The sequence below is a fragment of the Danio aesculapii genome, chromosome 25, assembly GCF_903798145.1.
Source record: "Danio aesculapii chromosome 25, fDanAes4.1, whole genome shotgun sequence".
Classification (NCBI taxonomy): Eukaryota; Metazoa; Chordata; class Actinopteri; order Cypriniformes; family Danionidae; genus Danio; species Danio aesculapii.
Window position 1 is genome coordinate 15,792,419 of NC_079459.1, and position 26,461 is coordinate 15,818,879.

The following is a 26,461-nucleotide window of genomic DNA, read 5'->3' on the forward strand; positions in this document are numbered from 1 at the left end:
AGTGTGGTACTCTGATACATATATTTCTGTCAGTGAAAAAAGTACATGATCTTCTGTGCTTTGGCTGTTCATAGTGAACTGTGGCACAAAGAGCCATTTTTCTCAAGCTGGGAGTTTTTTTATTCAATAGTGCTGCTTTTTTTTAATAAACATCAGCAGCGTAGTGAGGTGCTGAGTGGTTGTTTTTTAAACGCTTTGACAGAAATCAGAGTGTTTTTTAGAAGAGTGTTGGTGGACACTTCGGTGGACACATGCCACAAAATTCTCATGGAGTCATATAAAAAAAAAAAAAGAAAATTAAAAAAAATGTATATATTATTAAAAATTAATACATATATAAAATATTAAAAAATTATATTAAAATATATTTAAAAAAATTACTAATGCTCAGCTTCTTAGACTTTACACACCTGAAACTTGTCTATAGCACTTGTTCACTGCTGCTCTTATAGTTGTGTAAATTGCTTCCTTGTCCTCATTTGGATAAAAGCGTCTGCTAAATGACTAAATGTAAATGTAAATATTAAGACCACTGTACAAAGCCGGAGGTCTTTTATTCAATATCACATTCATTAAAAAGTACAGCACATTTTGCCAGGGATCATTCTACTTTTCAATACTTTTTAAAGCTGATATTCATTGCCATAACATAACCATTTAATTCTTCTTATGTGGTCTGAAAAAGGAAGAAGTGCATTTGGTAATGGAACAATAACAGGGTGAGCAAATAATGATCAAACTTTTATTTTTAGGTGAATTACACAGGTTAGTGTTCATGCTGCTTTCCCAGAAGCATCACAGTGGCGTTTGGTGAGGTTTGCCACTGAAAATGTTTTTGTGTTGCGTCATAAACGAAACTTAAGAGAAAACACATTGAAATGCTCCATAAACCTATTTTATCAACACAATCTTTTGTAATACAGGCTTTTAAGAAGCAGCATGAAATAAAAGTGGGACACATTGTTTTAAAACAATACATCTGGCGGGCTTTGTTCCACACGCAGTAACAGACACATAAACACGTTCTATTCAGAAAATCTGACTAGATCCAGATGATTTGAGCACTTTATAGCTACACTTATGGGTTTAGTTTCCATTCCCTATGAATTTATCACATTTGGATGTAAATATGGACGTCTTCCTCATGTAAATTTAATTTCACAGTAATGCGCTCAGTTTAAATTATTAGTGGGCAGTTTCTGTCAGTAACAGTTACACCACAAAACACAGGATTTGTAAAACTGGCCTGAGACATATGTTTTGTGATAAAAAAATGAATAACGGAAAATAAAATAAAATATTTAAGAGAAAGGATAGAGAGCGTATAAAAAGGATCTCAAAATAAATGATTAATATGTTTAATTAGCCCTGAATTCAATAAATTCTTAGAAACAAAATGTAATATTTATAATAACGGATCATACATAATAAATATAAAATTAAGACACACAAACAAATCTACTCATATATATGTACTACTCATATAGAAGGCTTAATTTATATGATCATAGGTGAATACATATTAAAATGCTATCACTGTAACCTATTTTTGCCAAGGTGATGATTCAAAAATCATTCAAATATGATCATTTCATGATCGTCAATATTTCTAATTGAAATGTTGTTTTTTTTGTGGACAAACAAACACATTTGTATTTTCTATGATCAATAATTTGGAAATAAAAAAATAATTTATTAATAAATATGTAAATAACTAACTAACTAAATAAAAACATTTTCATTAGTAGTAATAGAGAAGTTTCTCAGAAGAAGGCATCTGTGTTTTATCAGACTCACCTGTTGCAATGCGATAATGTTGCTTTTATCTGAATCCATCTGAGCAGTTCGCAGTTTGTCCCTCAAATCTCTGATCATCTGCTGATACTCCAAAATTTCCAGATCTTTCCCTGATAAAACACTCTGAAACAGATACAGACACATCACAGTTAGAAAATATGGACCTGCCTCTACTAATCTGACATTTGCCTGATCCATTAGACTGTGATCTTGACCACTTAAAGGGATAGTTCTGGCAATTCCGCCATTAATTAATCACCATCATGTTGATCAAAACCTGTAAGAATTAATGAATACATTTTAGATTTATAATTCGAGAGCTCATGGTCCTTCAATAGACAGGGTTCTGAAATTTCAAATTCCAGAAAGATACCAAAAACATCCTCCAAATTGTCATCAGTGGTTCAATCATAATATTATGAAGCTATAAGAATACCCGCCAAGCAATTATGTTTAAAAGACATCTAATAGTCATGCAAACATGGCTAAAGCAAGACTAAATTTGGGCTGTAAAAATCTGATTGAGATCTACAAGTAGTCCAAAAGCACATTAGTAATCATTTGACCGGTTTCACATGTGAAGTCACTCATTCTGAACTACACTACCTGACATAGGTCTTGTCGTCGATCCCAGTTGTAAGAGCAACAAATAATAAATTGACTTCATCAACATCAACAGTCTGAAGTATAAAGATATTTGTGCTGCCCATTACATTACAAACCACACAAGAGGGCAAATTCTTCAGCAGTATAGCTCCTTCTCATACTTCAGCCTGAACATCAAAGTTCCTGAAAACAAAGGTCAAGGTGCTCCAAAATTGGCCAGCCCAGTCACCAGACATTAACATTATTGAGCATGTCTAGGGTAAAATGAAGGATTAGGCATCAAAGATGAATTTAAAGAATCTTGATGAACTCTGGGAGTCCTGCAAGAATGATTTCTTTGCCATTGCAGGTGACTTTATTAATAAGTTATTTGAGTCATTGCAGAGATGTATGGATGCAGTCCTCCAAGCTCATGGGAGTCATACACAATATTAATTCTTTTTCCACTGCACCATGATTTTATATTCTATACTGTACATAATTTCTGTTAAGTGACAAGACTTTTGTCTAGGCAAAGTCACACCTTACTGTCCTAATTAAATAATTAAAAATTAAGGCATGATCATATTTTATTTAGGTAAAATAAGTGTAATCTAGAGGCCTTTGCCTTTCATATAAGCCACTTCTGATTTCAAATGATCAACTAGAAGTCAAATTATTCTCTGTTGTTCCTAAAACTTGGATAGGCGACAAGACCTTTGTCAGGTAGTGTATATAAGGACTTGTGTATTTTTGGACTCTTCTATTGGATTTTAAATGAATTTTTTGGCCAAAACGTCCATGTTTAGACATCTATTAGGCAACTTTTAAAAGCTTGCAGAGTATTTTTGTGCACACGTAAAACAAAAATATTGACTATTCAACAGTTTCTTCTTGAGTGTCAGTATAGAGCATACATTCACGTACAATGGTTCTCTCTGAACTTAACAAAAAATTGAATAATAAAGCAAAGAAATAACACTTTTTTTTACAAACAAATTTATTCTTGTTGCTTCCTGATATCACAAAGACACGTGGACTGCTTTGAGAATTTTTTTAAAGCCTTAAGACTGTTGCTGTCTATGGAGGATGAGAAAGCTCTCATATTTCATCTAAAACATCTTAATTTGTGCTTTAAAGAATAATTAATGTCCAAACGATGAATAAAAATGTACATTTTTTTGGTCACCTATGCCTTTAAGAGACTTTTACAAAGACAAAACTGCATTCCAAACCAGGTGGTAACTTGAGAAACTCTAATTACTAGGTGCTGAACTTTCTGGGTCTTTTCCATCAGATATCATGTCTGTTCAAACAAAAAGAAGCTATAAAGGAAATGGTTAGAGCCTTTGTGTTGAGAACGATCTTAACGTCTTTTTCCTTGTGATTTGTGCCAACTTGCTCAAAGTCAAAGTTATCATGTTAAACAAGATACTCGATAATTCATTTGATATTCCTGTAATGCTGTGATTTAGATTTCATTTGTCATGCACTGCTTTTTTTCATTCTCTCTCTTAATCATTTTACAGCATCTCCATTTGTTCAATTTTTACTTGTTAAGCTAAAGCAGTTATTAAATAGATTAAAAATGACACATAAAATACGCAATTTGTGTATTTATCCGCAATGTTGTTTTTACCCATTTACTTGTCAGTCACAAAAAGAGATTTACCTTCATTTTGGAAAGGAAACACGGTTTAAACATTTTGCTTTTTATCTTCCTGTATAGAGTCTATCTAATTGATCATACACTATTTTATCACTCATTTCAAACTTGTTTGCCTTTCTTTTCTTTCTGTTGAACACACACACACAAACACACACACCCACACACAGACACACACGCAACCCTCAAAAAAAAAAAAAAAAAAGAAAAGAAGATATTCTGTAGAAAAAAAAAAAAAGATTTGAATTCCATGGTATTTGTTTTTCCCTACCATGTAATCAGTGGTTACCGGTTTTCAGAATCAGAATATTTTTTAGGTTTGGATCCACTTAGGGGGCGAGTAAATAAATAAATAAATGTTCTTTTTTTTTTACTATCCCTTTAAGTTGTGATGTACGGAATACTGTTTCTGGGTCTGAAGCCGTGGTCACACTGCACTTTTCACCCCATAGACTTCCATTCATACGCATGCGAAAGCAGCAGAGTGGAAACGCAAGCTCGAGCCACAAGTTTCGTTTGTCACTGCATAGCAAAGTTCAAGCTTGATGAACTCTGACCTGCGAAATCGCATCATGTGATTTTGTGAGATCAGTGAAAGATCAAAACATTACCTCTCTGTACAGAAATTTGAAATACGGGGAAATCGTTCGATTTTTTTTACATCTAATCATCTTGTTTAATCCTGCCCATTTTCGCAGCGGCTTATAAGAGAATTTCGCAAACTCAAATTCTAGTGTGACTGCAGCTTGAGCCTCTGTTCAAATTGAAAAAATAGTCTCAATCAATAGTCATTCTGTGACACGGTTTTAATCAGATCACACATTAAAGCAAATCTTCCACTAAACCCGGGTGAAACTACAGCCTCTTGGAGTGCTGTATACCAGACACTAATAATTGAACCATTTATAAAAAGATAAATTACTGTGTGATAATAGATGTGGATATAAACAATACGATCCTGAACTTCTGTAATAGCACTATTACTGCACATTGTGAGCGTATATTAGCACCATTTGTTGTTCGCTTTTGGGATCTGACAGCTTTTGGATCCAGGAACCGCGGTGTGTGGTGTCAGACTACGAATAGCAATCCACAAAACAGCTTAAGGGAAATATAAAATTGGCAAGCAGTCAGTTCTGTGCTGTTAAATTGACTTACAATTAACATGTTTTTAAAGAATGAGTTCTCTTTATCTCCACATTATCCATTAAAAAAATAAACCTTCATAATGATGTATTAAAACAAGGGTTAAGGACCAAGTTTGGTCCTGGAGGGCCGGTGTCCTGTGGAGATTAGATTTAATAAAACACATCTGAACAAGCAATCAAGATTTTAACTAGGTATACTTGAAACATCCATGCAGGTGTGTTGAGGTAAGCTGAAGCTAAAATCTGCAGGATACCAGCCCTGCGGGACCAAGTTTGATGACCCCTGTAATAAAAAATGAGCCATACAATATTTAAGAGCTACTCTTGAAAGAAAGAGTCAGTGTCTCATTCATATTATTATTATTTCACTATTAGATTAATCCGATTTTATGTGTGAATGTCTTGAATTAACGATTTATTGCTTTTTTTTTTAATGAGTCTCATCTTTGTGTTAAGAACAATCTTAACGTCTTTTTCCCAGGTGATTTGTGCCAACTTGTTCACAGCTTAAGTTATCATGTTAAACAAGATACATGTCAGTTCATTTGATATTCCTGTGATGCTGTGATTTATATTCAATTACTTATGCATGCTTTTTATCTCTTTTAATCAGGTTACTGAATCAACATTTGTTACATTTTACTATCTACATTGTTAGTCAAAGCTGCTAATTAATGAATAATTACACATAAAAAGCAAAGCATGGATTTATAGATATTTTTATTTTTAATTATTTACTTTTACGCTACAAAATGAATTTATATTAACCCTTTAACTGTCTGCTCTACCAAATGGTTGACCATATTTTGACCGTTTTAAATAATTACTGTTCAAGTCAATTAACGAATGACACATTAAATCATTCAAATAATGGTTTACATTACACAGAATTGTTGGTTTACATGAAAATAGAGCCCTCCATTTAAGCCCGAGCCTGACGGGACCCGACTTTTTTATTCCCCTAGGGCCAGGCTTCGGGCCAATTTTTATGTCATAGCTAGCACGCATATCAAACTTCGTGCCTTCATTAGAAAAAACGTAAATAAAAAGAAGTTTAATGAGATCTAATGCGTGTGGTCCGGAAGCGCCAGTGATGTCTAGCGCATACAAATTTCCAGCCGTAAAGAGAAAAATTGCCAATGGTGAACTTAAAACTGTGTAAAACCTTAGAGGAAAGGCAAACTTCTGGTCAACTTTTCAAATAGTGACAACTTTAAGTGATGAGCCCTCTGGTTATGAACAATGCACAACTTGTAACAGCGGCGTTAGCAGGATTTTATTCCAATTATGCACAAATCCAGCACCGCCTGACCCACCTCATCATCGTTCATTCTTATTTTAATCTCAAGAACACTGATGCTTCATGTCAAAGGCTATTTAAGGGCATTTGTTACAACATAATTCGTTTCCTTTTTAATATTAATATATTTTCTTTGAAATCTGTATGTAATAGAAGCACATCAGCACAAAGGAAAAATCAGACACCCAAGACGTAATTTTTTTAAATTATGACATAATAAAAAATTTGCAAACATATGACAGGAGATTGTGGTAGTGAAGCATTAATTAAATCCTTATTTTCCACTGACTGAAACAAATCCACCCTCACAGTTGAGTAGTGGGCGGGCTCAAACAAAAATATAATTCGTATTATTTTCTTGGAAATAATATCTCATTAAAACGAATTTCGTATAGTTTGTGTCTTATATAAAAAATATATATTTTTGCTAGTCAGTTTTCTACTAGATAAAATAGAACAACTAATAACATTTGAGGTGCTTCAAGTCCGCTATATACTTCAACAATGCCAAAACATTAATGTCAAATAAAATAGTAATCTAGCCTAAATAAAATTAAAATTGTTTAAAACATCTTGAATGGTAGCGGCTCCATGCGAGGAGGCTGTGCAGCTGGCAGCCGAATCTGAATTGTCCGATGAATGAGACACTCAGCTCAGGTGCTGATGAGACTGTGGTCTCCGCCCCGTGTGAGGGATCAATATTTGTCTCATTAGTTTTTGTTCTCATCATTTAAATAATAGCTGAATTGTAAGTTTTAGTGTACAGAAAAACTGCCAGCAAATCTAAAGCCAATAGATTTCTTTACCCATCTCCCACCATACAAGTACATACACACTTTAAAACACACAAATACACACCTTTATTTATTCTCATTACTTCTTGCTTTGTCAATATATCGTAGTGTATACTGTTTTATATTAAATAAAAATTATGTAAAAAATAAATAAACAAAAAGCTGCATTAATTCGCACCCTCTCATGGTAAGTACGCGCAGTGCGTACAGCCATATGGCTGCAAGCACCACTGGGTTGAAATGAGCAAACTAACTATGGAAAACATACCACTTGAATATCGATGTCATTTAAACTAAATCCTACATTTAAAATAACAAAAATCCAAACATTTGTCTAAATTATTTTGATAAAAAAATGAAAAGTAAAAACATCAACTTTCTATTAAATACAAATCTGATCTATATTAATGGCTGTAACAGTTTAAGCTGTTTGGCGGGGAAAAAACGGGCTTCGGGTCAAAATCGGGCCAAAAATTTTGATGAGCTGTTGGACAAGGGCCGGGCTACAGCCAGTGCGTCTCGGGCCAGAGCTGGGCTAGGGCTTAGTTTTAAGGCCCGTACAGGGCTCTACTAGAAAAATCAAGCAAACATAATCCTGTTGCACTATTACACTTGATTTTAGTTTAATGTATAAACAAAGAAACAAGAAAACATGAGTTAGCATTTAAAAAATATTTTATTTTGATTATGTTTTTAAATAAATTGGTCTTATACTTCATATTTTCATCTTTTTCATAGTATATGTATTAATTTCGGTACTTTTAACATAAACCGACATATCTACCATTTGTCAGAGGTTAATATTTTAGAAATTATGGGATGTGTTGAAAAAAAAAATGCATTGAGTATGTTAACTAGCGACATTAGGAGTTAAGAAATGCAATCCAATATTTTTTTTCTTGGTGGGGTAGTTAAAGGGTTATTTTGAACATTTTACAAATAATTATTGAATGAATGAGTTACTACATAAAATAATTAAATAAATAAATAAAAGTATATGTTACAATACTATATATTAAAGATTCTTTAATTGTTAGTTTTAAGGTTTTATCCTAGTATTTCTGTCATTTAAATGCAATGACAATAATGCATGGTATTTCTTCAGAAACCATACAGGCGCAAAGTTATGAGATTCAAAGTGTTCTCGAATAACTTGACAACAAATTTAATTAAGAAAACTTGCTGAAGTAAACGTAAAGCTATGCCAAACTTGATGTGTGAAGCATACTGAGGGCAAAAAGAATGACAAAAAATACATCACTCCATTAATATTTCTTTTAAACATACAATCTAAATTCCATCATAGATGTGGTCAATAAAAATGTAAAAAAACGTTAATGTTTTTACTGAAATGTTTAGCTGGATTACAAAACTGTTGGCTGACAGGTTTCTGGCACTAAATCAAGTATTCAACCTTTGCTTCAGAACTTCTTAAAATGAAGTGAGCAATTTCAGGCAGGTAAACCACATAAACAAAATGAGACAAAAGAAAGCAATCCGCCACTTCTGCAGAAATGACACGGGTTCATGAACGTCACAAACCTCCACTGCGTACAAGCTGCTTATATTGTCAATGTTGACATTTCGGCTTACCTTCCATTCCTCGACTTTAGCATTAACAGCAGCCATAACTGGGTCGTCCTCTTCCACTCTGGCCTGGATCTGGTCAGTTAGCTCTCTTACCTTGAAAAACACATCTCATTAAAAGGAACAGCAACAATCTTTTTTTAATTTTTCCTATAATAAAAGAGAGCGGCCCCCCATGCGTGCAAACTCGTAAACCACTCTGAATTACGCTATACATTTTCCTGCCAATAGCAGTAAAAGAGAATGTGGTTATAACAACAAATAGATCGATCAGCATGTGGGACTGGAATGACCTCTTTTATTAGCATGATTAAATTACCTGAAGCTTGGCATGATCTCGGTCTTTTCTCAGTTGATCCATGATGGCATCCGTTTGCTGGACAGCGATCTTCATCTTGTTGTATTCGTCTGTCATCTTCTCCATCTCCTTCACAGATTCTTCTAGATTCTTCTGCAGGTGCTCATTTTCACTCCTCAGGTTGGCAGCCAAGTCCTCGGCATGCTGGGAACAAGAAGAATATGTTTATTGTATCTGAAAAGATCATCTAAAGAGGATTCTAAAATCCAGATCAAGTTCAAGTAGAAGGGTTCCTCATCAGACAAGCAACAATCAAAACCTAACAATTTACTGACCAGCAAACATTTTAGTTAAATTAAAATAAAAACAAACAAACAAAAAAAACACTTAAAATACAAAAATTGTAAATTTAATTGCTTATATAATAATATATATACACCACATATATCATGGATGTGTGTGTGAATGAGAGTGTATGAGTGTTTCCCAGTGCTGGGTTGCGGTTGGAAAGGCATCTGCTGTGTAGATGCATGCCAAAGTAATTGGCGGTTCATTCTGCTGTGGCGACCCCTGATGGATCAAGATCAAGGAAAGTGAATGAGTGAGTGAGGTATGTGGTTTAGGTAAGTTCAAAAAGAAACGGTTTTATATGCTCAAATATTGCCCCAAAATACATCCCTAGAATCAGAAGGTCCTAATTGACCATATTTGGGAAGGTCATAAATATTAATGAGTTCTGCTCTGATGCGCAGCTCTCAGTACCTCGACTCTCACCTACAAACACACACACACACACTTGATTATTTTATTTGGAATGACTAATACTAATTAAAGTAACACAGCATCCAAATAAAGAAGCCCATTATGTTTCACAGTACAAGCAATGTGCAAATAAATACAGTCACTCAATATCTTTTACATGACAATATTAAAACACTCAAATCAGATCTACACAAAGTAGTAAATAAATAAATACATAAAAGAAAATCTGCAAATTAAGGATAGAGATGGCGTCATCTTGCAAACATGCAGACTGCCTATTGCAGACACAGAGCAGTATTTGGCAATTTGTTTAGTCTTTTTTACTGAGTCCAGCAATTTGTAATCCTCTCACACACAGTTTATGAACGTGTCCTAGGCTACCATAAATTAAAACAACTAGCTTTGTGTTGTAGCCGCACAATTTCAGAGCATTTGCTATTAGTTGATATTTCAGCATTTTCTCTGAATAGCACAAATCCAGATATGCGTCAAAGCAGCAACCTACTTCCATAATCAGAATGTTTACTCTGTTCACCTCTTTAGCTGTAATGTTCACAATGTGGTCATGACGTGCGATGTACTGTAAAGGCCTTTGAACGCTATACCCACCAGAAATACCAAATTTTCTCTCGAGTTGTGTTGTGGATGCAAATATAGGCTAAATTAAAATTATATTTGACAAAAGAGAAAGACAGGTCTGAATTTAGTACTTGTACAATAACAAGTACATCATTTTGCTATTTATACATATAGATTTGAAGCATTTTTAAGCAGAAAAAACTAAACAATTGGCCACTTCTATTTAAATTACATGTTCATAGGGTTAAACAATAAGCTCATACTGTCAAGTTGACATTGACATGCCAATAAGCATCAGTTTATAAAAAGTGAATTAAAAATTAAGTAAAATAAGTGTAAAATAAGTAGATTTAAGTAAAATAATAAAATAAGTGTAAAGCATGGTGTGTTGAATGGTGTCTGAAGCAATAATAGTGCATTAATCTAGACTGAGCCTGTCATGTTATGTTGGCTGAAGGAGATTTGAGGATTAATGTACCTGCAGCTCCTCCATGCACTGGTACAGCTGCTGGTTGGCTTTGGTGAGTCTCCTCTGAATCTCATTGCTCTCCTCTTTGGTCTGAAGAGGTTCCCTTTGCTCCTGTTCCTTTCTGTAGAACTCAATGTCCTGTTGGAGCTGCTCATTCTGTAGAAACAAAAACGCATAAATCTTTCTGCTGTCAAGCCTGATCTACTGCTAAATGAATGGGTATCAAATATCATGACATGGAGTCTTATTACTTCTGAATTATTGACTTCAATCATTTGAGTCACACTGCAGGTATGTTAATGAATTCTCTACAATTTCATGATTAGACTACAAGTAGACAACAGACACACATTCCTGTTTACACCTGGTGCTTTATCTTTAAATTTTGACCACTGAATTCTTTGTGGTGGTGGTCTACGGGTCAGTGCATGTATGGGTTGATATTCTGATCTAAAATAGCTTATGCATATGAACATAAAAAACAGAAAACAGAGAGAGCTGATGATTTGTTTCTGCTCTGAAAGATTCAAAGCTATGCTAAACACCAATCTGCACGTTTTTTTGCTTTCAAACCACACTTACAATGTCAGGCGGCAACGTTTAAACAGCTCTGGCTAGTGTTTAAGAATATGAATTTAGTGAGTAGGTGGAAAGTATGCGCTTTTTGTGGCTCATATGGAAGCATTAAAACAGCCACAAAAGACCCCCTATAGCCCACCTCCTGACCAAATACATTATTATTATGACATGTAATGTAAAAGTGCATCAAAACCAGGTTCATATTGCACTCTACTAACACACACTGGTGCTTATGACTGAAATCGTAGCTGCACATCCTTTTTATTCACTTTCCCACTCGGGTGACAAGGCACATGTTTAACAAGTTATACTTGTAAATGTAACTACAAAATCATTCAAGTGTTTTTTTTTATTGGATAAAGATAGTTCTTATCCAAGTGCACCACATATGAAGTGGTCAGCATGGTGTAAATGTAAAACAAATGTTTTTTCCCCATTCCACTGCCTCGGTCTAATGTTTTTCAATGCAAAAAACATTGTGTAAATGGCTCTCAAATGGACTTCACAAGAGCGTGTCATGCTGACAGATTTTTTTCCCCTAACTTTTATTATCTGTGTATTGTCAACATGTCAAACTGTAACATCTGTTAATATTTTTATTTAAAACTCAGCTTTCTTGTCTAGTAAAAAATGGAGTAAATGAGTGCGTTGCTAATACAAACAGTAAAAGTGACCTCACCTTTAGTAAGAATAGACAGGTTGGTAATTAATGGGCAGATTTGCTAAATTACAAAATGTAAAACAGCGCCTATGGACAATGTGCAAATTAAAGAACACAGACATAACATGTCATTTACATATCGACCAAAGCAATAAACGCAGTGCAAATTAGCATAGTAATAAGTAGAGCTGATGGTCATAAGGAGCAGGGGATCTACAATGACCAGGCAGGAAGAAAATACTTTTTTTTTCTCTACATGATGTCAAAGCTAGCCTACTTCATTAAAAATGTACAACTACAAAGTACAACTATTGAACACAATAATAGTTCTATTTAACTGTATTTATTCCTTTGTTGTTTGTTTACAGGCTAAAGAATAGGTATATTCACAAAATAGATGAGCTTACTATAAGCGACCACAAGACAACAACGTAAACCTATTATATGCAAAGAAAAAAGACTTCAGAACTGGACAGCACCCATGCGCTCAGCTCACATGCAATTTACAATAGATCTATAATCTGTAACAAATGTAAATGGATGTTGATTTTGTTTTATGGCAAGCTTGGTTATTTTTGATTACGTTGTTACGCGTGACACTAAAAATGGAACTGAAATACTGGACTATCCTGAGAATGCGGGACATCTTGGTCTTGTACCTTGAAGCCAGAATATCTTGCTAACCAGTTAAGTTTCTGATTAAGTTTGCATCAATTCTGGCTTTTATGTACCAGGATGGTACACTGGCTATTCAAAAACGCTGGCCATTCAAAAATCTGAAAAGGCTTTAGAGTGGAGGAACTATGATGTCAAGTTGTCTGTTACGCTTCTTTTAAAAAGATGGTTGCTGTCAAGTTGCTAAATGGGATTACAGGTGACGTCGGAGACATTATATGTCATCGAGCTAAACTGCAATGCATAAACCCACTTTTACAGTTTGTGTTGGGCATTTGGATTGGTCTGTTATTTAGTGAAAAGATGGTTTCATAAAGAGTCTTTTATAGGTTGTAGTATTTTTCTAACTGGACATTCATATTGTGTGTAGAGTATGTCTTCACCTGTAAAAACCTTCACGAGAGAATAACTTGTTGATTGGTGGTGACGTGGTGTAGTTCGTTTACAGCCTAAGGCTAGCTTTTCTGTTCTCGTGTTTGCATTTAGGATCCAAAAATGATAAAAGTTATATTATCTTGTGAAGATTATCTGGTTGGACAAAACGTGTATGTGTAATAAACTGTGTTTGAACACAGAGCTCGTTATATGCAATCACTGAAAAGCCTATGGGAAATCCTATGGGGATTTTATCGAGCAGCCAATTGGCCTACAAGGTGATCTTAAAGTTCCTTCAATCTATAGCCTACACATTAGCTGCTATTCCACTGTCAAGCCAGTGTGGGCCAGAGCAATAGCCCAGGAGCTTGATCGGTGAGGCCGAAATCACATTGCATATCCATTGTAGGGCCAATAGCTGGTAGTGACAATTGAAATGCGGCTATTGAGGTACTAAAAGAAGTATGGTAGACCTGGTATTACATGACTCACCCTAGTTTTTGTTCTTAAAGTTATTTATATATATTTTCTTGAAGTAAAGAAAAAAATAGCACGGCATGGAAAACAATGTGTTCAGATAACAACTGCATCTATTTCAAGCAGATAATTTAAGACATGATTTTTTAGACATTAAATAAAGTTAGTAAAATCACATTGTATGATTCATTGAAATACACTCTCATAAAATTAGTGTCTGACTGGGAAACTCCTACAAATGCATATTAGGTAAAGTCAGGCACAATAATAGCCATGACCATACGTTTTCAGCGCAATTTTTCTCTATGCTAATTTAGTAAATATATTTTAATGTCTTTAATGCCAAAAAGACTGTTAGCACTGCTGAAAGCTGTTAAAAGTAAATCTGGCCCTCAGGTCAGTTATATTTATCATATAATGTTTTCCTGCAAAAGTGTGTTCGAAGTTAGTGCTACACAAAATAAATTTTTATGCCATTGACTATGCCATAAAAGACTAATGAATCTCTATTAGAGAGAAAGTTTAAGAGAGTCTCTCAGCAGCAACAAGTCTCTAAAAATAATAATGTTTTGAGTTTAATTGTTTCAAGACCTACCACAGTACTGAAAATTATCACTTGTGGAACCAATTTATGTACAAGATCTCTGGGAGAGGGTAGAAAGAAGAGCATACATGCTTTCTGTAGATAATGAAATGAAAAATAGTTTGCATTTTTTATCCTGTTATTTATTATATATTTACTTGCTCGGTCAATGTTTTAAAGGGTTTTTATTTTTCTGCTGTTGCAGGCTATAAGGACTGTTGAAAAAATTTTTTAATCAGTGATATGGAACAGTAGTGTGGTCAAGAAGTTCCAGGAACTGTTTAATCAGCTCATTTCCCAGAAAATAATCACATACCTCTGAACATTCACCAACCATTCATAAATAAAGCCTTCAACAGAATCACAGTCAAAGACATTTTTTTTTTGTGGTGGCCATTTTAGACAAGGCAAGTGGTGCCGCTCCATTTGTCATAAACATGTTTCTAATAAATAGCCTGTCTACTCTAATTCTGGCTAATCTAGGGTCTTACCTTCCTCGTAAGCTGCTTTATCTTGATGGGCATTGACAACAGATGACAGCGAGGAAAGAAACGAGGAACAGAAAATGATAACAAGCATGCGTAGAAAATGAAATGGGCAGACAAGGAATAAAGCTGAAGTGAAGTGAATAATAGTGATATATGAGAGATGATGGAACAGATAACATACAGAGAAAGATTTAAGATGTACCCAAAAAGCATTATGCACGCTCAGAAAAGGATTGGACATACCTCTCTTTTTAGTTTCCTGTTCTTCTCTTCTGCTTCTTCTGCACGAAGAGCCAGCTGGGAGATGGAAAACATGCAATCAATGTTTTAGTTTGTCAATCATGCACATGCAGCTGCAGAATTATTATTCCATATTTTCTATCCCAAAATGCTTTAGTTTTGATAAACAGAACATTTATCGAACGATATTTTGGTTGAACTATAACTTGCTCATTTAATTACATACACTAATAATAAAATAACTCAACAGTATTTACAGTAGCAGCATCTGACTTTTTACATTCAAAAGCAAATGGTTTTCTCTATTATGAATGAAGAATTCATTGAAATTAATCTCACTCCATTTGTCAGTTTTACTTTAAATTATTATAATACTGTGATAAATGTACAATTTTATTAAGAGTTGAAATGTTTTGGTTTTATTTTTAAATTCTCCATTTTGGTTTGAGATTTGTTTTGTCATTTTTTGTAAATATGACCATATTTTTCTTTAAGTTCCAGTTAAGTTAAACTGGTAATGTATACATTTTAATATTTGTCAGCATTCTGCAAGGGGGCATGTACACTTTCAAGAACAACTGTATATATAAATGTATGTACGTATGTATGCATGCATGTATGTATACTTGTTTTAAAATTCTAATAATAATATGATAAAAACAGACTGCAGGGTTTCTGAAGCCATTTTGTACACCTTTCATTAAAAGTGCTGCCTACCTCTTCATTGGATTTCCTTTCCTTGCCCATTTCCTTCTCCAGTTGGGTCACCTCTTTCTCCTTGCGCTCCAGGTGACTCTCCAGTTGGCGAATTTCATCCCGCAGAAAATGTTTGTCTCCCCCTCCCGTCACACGCTGGGCCATCTGGACAGGAAGTGAGGCAGATCTGAATAAAGCTCAAGACCCAAAACCCTAAACTCTCCATCTGTACAGATCTTTGATGTTGGTGGGTTGCATGAAATCTCACTTCTTTTCACAACAATAAACATAACAATAGAAATGCTATGTGTAAAACAATTAGATTAGTAATAGATGGCAATAAACGTGGAAATAAGCCTTTAATCCTCTTAAGTCGGTGCTTGTAAACAGACATTTTCACAAACCACACATACTGTAATGGCAATCAAATTATCAGAACTGTATTCAATTAGTCAAACATCTCCCTTACCTCCAGCTCACTTTCCAGCTTTAAGACTTTGGCTTTCAGCTCATTTTCTGCAATCATTTTTTGCACAAACATAAATATTTTACCAAATGACAGCAACAATGTGGTACAAGTATTACAGTAAACAGTTTCAATAAAACAAAATATAAACAATTATCCTACTCCCAAAGCTCTAGGACGTAAGACTTTGTTAGATAATTTCATCCTTAGGTTTGCCAAATAGGCATGAAATTTGCAATGTTTTTTCTACACTACTGTGACATATATTTGTGTGAACTCAAACTCAAAACTCAACTGGACTCAAAAAATCTCAAACTCAAAAAGAAGTGGGGCGGGACTTGATTTTGTCCTTCTGGAATTGATTGGGTTGTTGTAGTTTTCTACTGGTTGTGAATGACATCAAAAACATGATCAGAGTAGTCATTACAAGAGGAAATTAATTTACAGAAATAGTACAACCCCAAATCAAAAAAGATTGGGACATTATGGAAAACACAAATAAAAAAAATTTATTTCTAAATTTACTTTGACTTTTATTTCATTTCAGACAATACAACACACATTATTTTATCTGTTCCTCATTTTTATTTGTTAAATAAACACTTATTCTAATTTTGGTTCTTGCAACACATTTAAAAAAAAAGTTGGAACAGTAAAGCATTTATCCCTTTGTATGGTGCCATTCCTATTCACAACACTTAAAAGACGTTTGGAGACTAAAGACACCAGTTGATGAAGTGTTTCAGGTATAATTTTGTCCCATTCTTCTTGTAAGGCTTACAGTGGGCAACAGCACATGGTCTTCGTTGTCATATTTTGTTCCCTCAAAATGCGCCACAGATTCTCTGTTAGAGACAGGTTCGGACTGCAGACAGGCCAGTCAAGTACCTGTATCCTCTTTCTCCGCAGCCAGGACTTTGTAATGTGTGCAGAATGTGGTTTTGCATTGTCTTGTTGAAATATGCATGGGGGTCCCTGGAAAAGACGGCAGCATATAGTCTACAAAATCTCTATGTACTTTTCAGCATTAATGGTGCCATCACAGAAGTGCAAGCAACCTTTGCCAAAGCATTTCATTTCTCCTAAAAAATGCCTCTGAGACCAGAGAAGTTGACGGCGCTTCTAGATTTTGTTAACATAGGGCTTCCTTTTGGCACAGTACAGTTTTAACAGGCATGTGGATGTAACTACGCATTGTGGTAAATGTTTGTCAAAGTAGTCCTGAGCCCATGTGTTGATATCACTTATAGATGAATGATGATTCTTGATACAGTGCTGCCAGAGGGATTATGGTAGTTCAGCACAGGTTTGCATCTTTGTCCTTTACACACTAAATTCCTCCAGACTCCCTGAATCCTATAATTTTGTTATGCACTGTCGAAGGTGAAATATCCAAATGCCTTCCTATCTTTCTTTGAGGAACATTGTTTTTAAACATTTTAATAATTTTCTTAAGTATTTGCTGCAAACTGGCGATCCTCTGCCCATCTTTGCTCATAAAGGACTAGGCCATTCTTGGATGTTGTTTTTGTACCAGATCATAATTACAATCACCTGATGACATGTTGACCTGTTTCAAATCACGTCAATATTTAACCAATTTACCTGATTATTAGCCCTAAATTGCTCTTGTCACAACTTTTTTCGATTGTGTTGCAGGTCTGAATGACAGGAAGGGACGTACATTTAAATAAAAATAAAGCTGACCAGACAAAACATTAAATATTTTGTGTTAATATTGTCTGCAAATTTGGAAATCAGTACTTTCTTTATTTATTTGCATTTTCCATGCTGTCCCAACTTTTTCCTGATTTGGGATTGTATAAAAGGTACTGCATTTTCTAAGCATGAATAAATAAATAAATAAATAAATAAATAAAGTGTTTCTTCTTTGCTTCCTGTCTACATACTGTCCTATCAGAGATAGAATAGAAAAGATAGAATAAAAATAATATCAGAACAAAAAAAAAAAAAAAAAAAAAAAAAAAAAAAAAAATATATATATATATATATATATATATATATATATATATATATATATATATATATATATATATATATTAATAATAATAATAATAATAATAACTGTCCATTTGAATTTCAACATTATAAATTTTACGGAAATGCAGAAAACCTAGCAACGACTATACATACCAATTCTTGCTTGCTCTGCCCCTGCGCTGTCTACAACCTCATAGGCACATTTAATTTCATCCAGTTTCATCTAAAAAAAATCCAAACATAAATAATAACATTAACTAAAATGATCCATAACAACAAGTGCTCCTGATAATTCAATGACCAGAAACTACTACATAACAAAAAAAAAAGTGTCTGCGTCAGATGATGAATCAGCCCTACCCTCAGAAGTGTTTGTGAGATCCTAAAGAGTTGAATCATTTTCTCAGAATCATCTGCTTTTAGGTCCCGTGGTTTGACCTGTATGCAAAGGAAATTCATTATCAGACGAATTTGCAAGAAGAATGTTTTCTCACTTAAACATGCCGATAAGCAGATGTTAGTCTGAAAGCAAGACCTGAGACTAGAGATTTTTTGTATTTTTGGAGGGATTTGAGGGGGTTTGAAAGATTAAATTATCAATTTTTTTGAACATGCAAGCACAGACACACACAATAACTGAGCATTAAGTTTGTAACTTCACATATTCACACTAAACAGTTTTTATTAATAGTAGTTAAATAATATTTTAGAATTTATTTACAAAAAAAATTAAACCAGAAAACACACACAAAAATATAAATATAAAAAATATATATACCAAAACTCTTTTGATCAAGTATATATGCCGTATACATAGTATATGTGTTAAAAGAGATATCATATTATGTATTGTAGACAAAGAAATTGAATAATAATAAATAAATATAAAAATCACAAAATCTTCACAATTGAAATAGTATATTTTGGGTCCGCATTTTAAATTTGTTACACATGCATACCAAACAGATATAGTGTTGTTTCGTATTAATATTTTACTGAACCTGTTAGTGATATCCTATTTGATCTATTTTTTATCTGTTATGAAAAGAAGTTACAATGTCACTGTGTAAATTGTTACATTTCAACAAGACCTAAGTAAAAATTATTTAACAATTATATGAATATAAAAAATTTGCACAGTCTGAGTCCTGTTGTTAATTGTAGCCTTTAGAATGACAGAAATGTGTAAGTAATAAAGCTCCCAGTAAAGTTTACAGCATATTTATATTCTGTGGAAAATAAATTGCAGTTATAATTGATTGACAGAGGCAATTTATTCAGTAAACAAAGGTTTAACAAAATAGAAAAAATATGTAATTTTTCCTTACTAATTATGTTTATCTTACCATCCACTGTACTAAAAACATATTGGGTGACATCAAAATGAGTTATATACTCCAGTGTTTCTCAACCACGTTCCTGGAGGACCATCAGTCTTGCACATTTGCCATGTTTCCTTAACCAAACACACCTAATTCAGATCATCAGCTCATTAGTAGAGACTGAAAGGACTGTAATGGGTATGACAGACAAAGGAGACATCCAAAACATGCAGTGTTGGTGGTCCTCAAGGAACATGGTTGAGAAACACTGAATTACACAACTATAATTTTTGAGTAGTTACAAAAAAAAAAAGTGATCATCATTAAGTTAGAGATGGCATATAAGATGTGTTGTGATAAAACAAACAAGGTAAATAAAACAATTACTATATTCCAGAATTTTGTTATACATCATTCTATTCAAGGATTTTGAATTTTTAATGATCACATATTGTGTGTATATAAGGCATGGGACGATAACCATTTTCAAGGTATACCGCGCTTTAGAAAAGGTAATACTGTTCCTAAGAGATGTGTAATATTTTTTTTATTTACATTTTTCTTTTAGTTTTTTAGTACAACAGTATCTCCAGCAGAAAAAATATCCAAAGATGCTGTTTTAAATAGTAATGAAATCTATGTTTTTGAAATAGATTAAGACAGCAGAAGTCAATGCTTGATTCGGATTATTTAGCCTAACATGTTTACTGTTCCAAAATATTATAAATCTTACAAAAAATAAAAATGTATTGTTTTCAAAGGGGAAAAAAGTTTTAGTTTTTTTTACTAGACATTTAAAAAGAATCTATTTTACAGCATTGATCGCCATACGACGATACCGTGAAACCGTGCTATTTTTATCCAAGGTTATCATACCGTCAGAATCTTATAACAATCTTATACAAGTGTATGTTTAATAATTGCAACTCCCATCACTGTAATTTCTGCTCAATTATTATTAAATCACAACAAATACATAAAGACTGTAACAATGATTCGCTGATTGTTGTAACATATACACTTCTCACAATTTGTGTGCCTCAAAACTTACCATTAAAATCAAATCACAGATCTTCTCATCCTCATCCCCCAGATCCTCTGGATCCATTGCCATGAGGAGCCGCCAGTCTGCGGCCGCAGGCATCTTTCAGGTCAGCTGCAAATGTCCTACAGAGCTGTACTGAACAACTGATGCTGAGATGGCCGGTCTTTTCCACAGACAAAATGCAAAACTAATGTACAGTTTACTTCTTCACAAGGACTTCTCAATGAAAACAACATCATATACCGTCACAGAGTCATAGCAGAATAATAAATTAGCGAACAAACAAACAAACACCATGCTAAATATTAGCCAGAAATAACGTATAACGTTAGTTAGTTCTCACAAACAATGTCGATAATTAGAAGTGCATGCAAATGCTCGTATTTGGGTTGGTTTTGTTTGTTAGCAATAAATATAAAATTGAACACGTCTTAATGTAAACTTTTACACATATTTGTGAAACGAAAGACTGAAGATAACGTATTCAGACCTTATTAAGCCATCTTGTGTTCCCCTTGCGCTGCCGCTGCTGCTAGGCAACCAGGAAAACAGTCGTAAAACGTAACGTCGTAAAATCGTCTCCGTTTGGAGTTTTTAAATATTTCCTTTATACGCGGTCCGTTCATTATCAGGGAATCACTACTGAAACCATATATCTATCCGTGTCTATACTTTAATTAAAATGACATTACCGAAACACAAAATCCGCGAATGGCTACTCTGTAATTCCCTACTTTTGTTGTGGCAGGCATTTTGACCCGGAAGCAGTTGTTGAACTGTTAATTCAATGCTTTGGATCGAACTTGCTGCTTCAGTCAAAATAAACAAACATATTCTCTTTTCATTTAGCTTTTCCCCAGACATGACAAGGTGAGTTGCTTTAATTATATCTTGGCGCTGACTGCTGACAGAGGAGATATTGTGAAATGACTGAAACCAGTGAATGCTAAAAGGACAGCTGAAGTTATGTTTGTTCTTTAAACACGTCTTTTTATGTATCTAATTGTCTTTTTATTTTCACAAAAATGTAGCTTATTTTTTCCGCATGGGTGATGTGTTGATGTTTTATTTTCTGACTGTAATGTGTTAATTACTCGATTGATCTGAATGTAAAACAAATGCTAACTGATAGCATATGATCTGTGAGGCTGCGCCCTCTCTGCTCCGCTCAGTCCACACAGATTATCCCATTATTATTGCGATTAATCTGCTGATTTATTGCTGCATTTCGTAGCTGCAAAAGGTCGTAATGCAGTTTTCTGATATAAACTTGTTTAGCAAGGTTATATCTAATTACGGAGGTTTTTAAATTGTTTTCCAGAATGGAAAAGGTAATCGAAATTAATGAAATCTTACGTTAAAAGATTGATGATTCTGTATTTGTATGTATGTTTATATCTCCGATATGGTCTGAAACATTCACGAAGTACATTCACTTCTCATTATTGTTTTAGTGTTATCTAAACACCGTTGTAGTATCTTTCATTTAGTTTAGTTATTTATTATGCTATTGTAGTCATTTTGATAATTAAACAATATAAACATTTAGTTGCATCAATTCAAATTTTTATTTAGAGGTTCTAATACTTTCAGCTTTATAAAAAAAAGAAACAAAACCAATCATAATGATAAAAACACATCAACATTACAAGAACTTGAAAGAATGAAAATGAATTAAACATCAATAAAAGAACTAAGCACAATCGCCTCACAGCAAGAAGGTCGCTGGTTCGAGTCCCAGCTGGGCCAGTTGGCATTTCTGTGTGGAGTTTGCATGTTCTCCCCGTGTTGATATGGGTTTCCTCCGGGTGCTCCGGTGCTTACTTTCTCCTTAGTAATATAATTTCAGAAAAGTATTCTTCGCGAACTGTAAATATTAAAACAATTTTAGCATCCAATGACTATCGAAGTACAGTATGGTTCACAGTAGGGCTGCTCGATTATGGAAAAAAATCATAATCTCGATTATTTTGGTCATAGTTGTAATCACGATTATTCAAAGCGATTATCATATTAAGTCAAAATCATTCGCCCTTCTGTGATTTATTCATTTATTTATATATATATATATATATATATATATATATATATCCCAAATAATGTTAAACAGAGGAATTTTTCACAGTATTTCCTAATATTTTTTTCTTCTGGAGAAAGGCTTATTTGTTTTATTTCGGCTAGAATAAAAGCAGGTTTAAATATTTTGAAACCTATTTTAATAGCTCAATATTATTAGCCACTTTAAGCAATATATATATTTTTGATTGTCTGCAGAAGAAACTACTGTTATACGATGACTTGCCTAACTACACTAATTAAGCTTTTGAATTGCGCTTTAAGCTGAATTCTAGTATCTTGAAAAATATCTAGTAAAATATGATGTACTGTCATTATAGCAAAGATAAAAGAAATCAGTTATTATAAATGAGTTATTAAAAACATCTTCACTGTAAGAAAAAAAATTAGCTACAAAAGTCCTTCAGTCAAAAGCAGTGAGGGATTTTCTCCTTTTGTTGTTTGATTCATAATAAAAACAGGCGGCATGAGGAATATTGCGCTGTCACTTTAAGAATAGTGCGGCTCTGATATGGTTTCACTTTCACATGTCTTTTGATTCTCAACTTGTTTGTTTATTACACAAATGGGGGTTAATATGAATAATCACTAAACACCGTGCTCTGACACTAAAATGCATGTATTTGACCATTAATGCGCTCACATTAAGGCTAAGCATGACACACACACACAACAGCATGTGCTCTTTCGCGCTTTTAAAAATATGAATGATTCGAACGTACATCAATTAATGTTGCGCATCCCGTGCTGCAAAAGTTACATTACAATACATGCTTTTAGTCACATGAGCTTTGCAGAGCAACAAATGTGAACAACTGGAAAGGGGGCGGTATTTAATGCAATAATCGTTTATCGCGATTAAGTATTTTTCATAATCGTTAGAAGTCGAAATCGAAACCGGATTTTCGATTAATTGCACAGCCCTAGTTCACAGTCAGCTAAATAGGTCTAATGTTGTTTTGAAGTCATAGTACATGTGATTTTCAGACCCAATATTCAAAGTACCATTGTAAACAATATAGGGAGCATCCCACAAGTTGTCACTGAATGAATGTGCAAATGTAAAACCAACTTTACCTCAATCAGTCCAAAGACATGCGCTATAGGTGAATTAAATAAACTGAATTGGACGTAGTTAATGTGAGATTGTATGGGTGTTTCCCAGTGAGGGGTTGTGGCTGGAAGGGCATCCGCTGTGTAAAACACATTTTGGAATTGTTGGTGGTTCATTCCGCTGTAACGAATCTTAATAAATAAGGGACTAAGCTGAAGGAAAACAGACGAATGAATTAAAGAACTAATCAACAATATCCTACTGATAATAGACGTTATCAAGTAATTATGTTATTGACAAGACAGTTTGGAATGGCATTTGAGAAACGGTGAAGTAAGCATATTTTATACGTACACTTTATTATTTATTTAGAATGTGCTTTTTGTTATTAAAAATAATAATAATAAGGTTATATGCAGAAGTATGCAGAAGGACTTTTAATTTTGCAGTAACTTGGGTTAAGCACTTCTGGTTAACTGCATGCATTAACAAAATCATTTTCTTTTATAAATCAATGATCTCCACTGCCTGATATATGATATAAAGTTGTTCTCAGACCTGACAAGAAGCACTGCATTAAATTCCTTTTTCCAGCGCAATGTCTTAAAAATATGACCATTTATTTTTTACAGTATTAATAATAATAACTAATAATAACTATTAAAATTTATTTTTAAAATTAAAATGGAGATTTTGATTTATTAATAAACAACTAATCAAAATAAAAGGTTATTTTTTAGAAGCTCAGACCAAATGTTAATTGCTGCAGTCTATTTAAAATATACTAATGCTTGCTAATAAAGTTTGAATGAATGATTCAATGACTCAATCATAAAGAATTCGCACCGGTATGTTTCTGATGGTATGATAAACTTGGATAAAAATACCACTGTTTTACGGTATCACGGTAGTGTGATTACTGCTCTAAAATAAGTTATTTTTAAATGTCTGGGTTAAAAAATGAATAAAAAAAAAACATTTTTCCCCATTTAACACAATTTATTTTATTTTAGGAAACATTTATAACATTTTGGCACAGTAAACATGCCAGGTTAAATAATTAAAATAAATAATTGACTTCTGCTTTCTTGATTAGTTTCAAAAACACATTTCTTTACAACAAATGCATATAAAAAATACATATAATACATATAAAAAAAAAACCTTTCATATACCTTAGGAACAGTATAACCTTTACAAACCGCATTAAACCTTGAAACCGGTTATCGTCCCATGCCTTTACATGACAGTGATGTACTAGAATGTTTTTCCTGTGCATTTTTAAAATGTTGCTAACATATGACAATGTTGCTAAAAAGATGAAAAAAATGAGGAAAAACTATTGGTATGTAATGCATACAAGGGCAGGCCAATTTTGGGCACTAGCCAATTTTCCAACATTAGACCAAATGGTTTAGTTTGTTTAACTGTTTCATTCCGAGCCAATCCTTACCAGTTAGCACAGATAGGGTTTCATTTTCCACTGAGGTGCTGATAAAACTGAACTCTCTGCAATGTAATACTAACACTGATATGGAAGAGGATTAGATATTTCAGTTTTGGGGAGTCTTTATTTTCTAAAATTTACTTTTTTAAACAACAAAAAATAAATAAAGAAATGTAATTCCGCCTAGTCAGCTATGGAGAGGCTGACAACCAGGCAACAGAGCACAGTTGTCTAACCAAGCCTAGAATTCCAGGCCGAGAACTCTTTGATCCAGGCTCAGCTGGAATTGTACCTGACTGTTTGGTTCGGTTAGTTTAGGAATGATAGTGGAAATGCGGCTGCTATGTATGTGTATACGGCCCTGTTGTCTGCCATTATTTTTGTGGTTGTAAAGTACTGGTCCATGCCTTACTTGCACAAATTTGGTTTGGGTTTTACATTTGGCATGGGCCAGTATAAGATTCTGACATCCTTGATATCTTTTGTATGATATCCTTGGATAAAAATATCACGGTATTGTGATTACTGCTCTAATATATATTCTTTTTAAATGTCTGGGTAAAAAACTAAAACTTTTTTCCCCTTTGAACACAATATATTTTATTTTGAGAAACATTTAAAATATTTTGGAGCAGTAAACATGTCAGGCTAAATAATTCAAATGAATCATTGACTTTTGCTGTCTTCATTTGTTCCAAAACCACAGATTTCTTTACAACTTAAAACAGAATCTTTGGATATCTTTTCTGCTGGAGATACTGTTGACCTAAAAAAAATGTAAATAAAAAATCTTACACAAAGCTTAGGAACGATATTACCTAAAATTTAAAACATTGACTTCCAATCTGTGGTATACCTTGAAATGGTTATCGCCCCATGCCTAGACTCTTGTAGCAAGCACTCAGACTGACGGCTGCTGAGACGATATTTTTTTTTCTGCTATGAATATTGCAATATGAATAGTTTTTCTGTCGGTTTTCTGGTGAGTTTAACAGTATTCAGGTACAGAAATTTAATAATCACAATGAAAAAAAAAAGCTTTTTTTTTTTACTTTGTCTTATTTCTAGTTCAAATATCAAAAAAATTCTTAGACTAAGGAAAAATATTTTTATTTTTCACCGTCAGAAGAAATAGTTGAAAATGACAAGTTTTTTGTTTTAAGGAAAGTATCTGCCAATGGGGTAAGTGAAATAATCTTGTATTCGCTTTGAAATGTAGATATTTGGACTAAAAACAAGACACAAATTCTCAGTAAGAAACGTTTTTTGCATAAATCATATATATATTAGG

At 33.6% G+C, this 26,461-nt stretch overlaps 2 protein-coding genes across 3 annotated transcripts in view; one reads left to right on the forward strand and one right to left on the reverse strand.

Annotated features, from left to right (window-relative positions):
* The window catches only part of cep290 (centrosomal protein 290), a 71,170-nt gene extending 50,020 nt beyond the window's left edge, over window positions 1-21,150 (reverse strand). The window contains exons 1-11 of the mRNA XM_056451527.1: window positions 21,084-21,150; window positions 20,600-20,756; window positions 18,587-18,664; window positions 18,380-18,449; window positions 16,229-16,275; window positions 15,781-15,924; window positions 15,067-15,120; window positions 10,995-11,141; window positions 9,197-9,379; window positions 8,884-8,973; window positions 1,798-1,920 (exon numbers count right to left, since the gene is read on the reverse strand). Of these exons, the coding sequence (XP_056307502.1) occupies window positions 1,798-1,920; window positions 8,884-8,973; window positions 9,197-9,379; window positions 10,995-11,141; window positions 15,067-15,120; window positions 15,781-15,924; window positions 16,229-16,275; window positions 18,380-18,449; window positions 18,587-18,664; window positions 20,600-20,692 (1,029 nt within the window). The 5' untranslated portion in view covers window positions 20,693-20,756; window positions 21,084-21,150. The remainder of the gene's footprint in view (window positions 1-1,797; window positions 1,921-8,883; window positions 8,974-9,196; window positions 9,380-10,994; window positions 11,142-15,066; window positions 15,121-15,780; window positions 15,925-16,228; window positions 16,276-18,379; window positions 18,450-18,586; window positions 18,665-20,599; window positions 20,757-21,083) is intronic.
* Window positions 21,151-21,194: 44 nt separating this feature from the next.
* tmtc3 (transmembrane O-mannosyltransferase targeting cadherins 3) overlaps window positions 21,195-26,461 on the forward strand; it is a 50,015-nt gene continuing 44,748 nt past the window's right edge. The window contains exon 1 of one of the 2 annotated variants that reach the window (XM_056451530.1): window positions 21,195-21,463. The gene's annotated coding sequence lies outside the window, so the exon portion shown is untranslated. The remainder of the gene's footprint in view (window positions 21,464-26,461) is intronic. The other variant, XM_056451531.1, reaches the window with a different exon arrangement.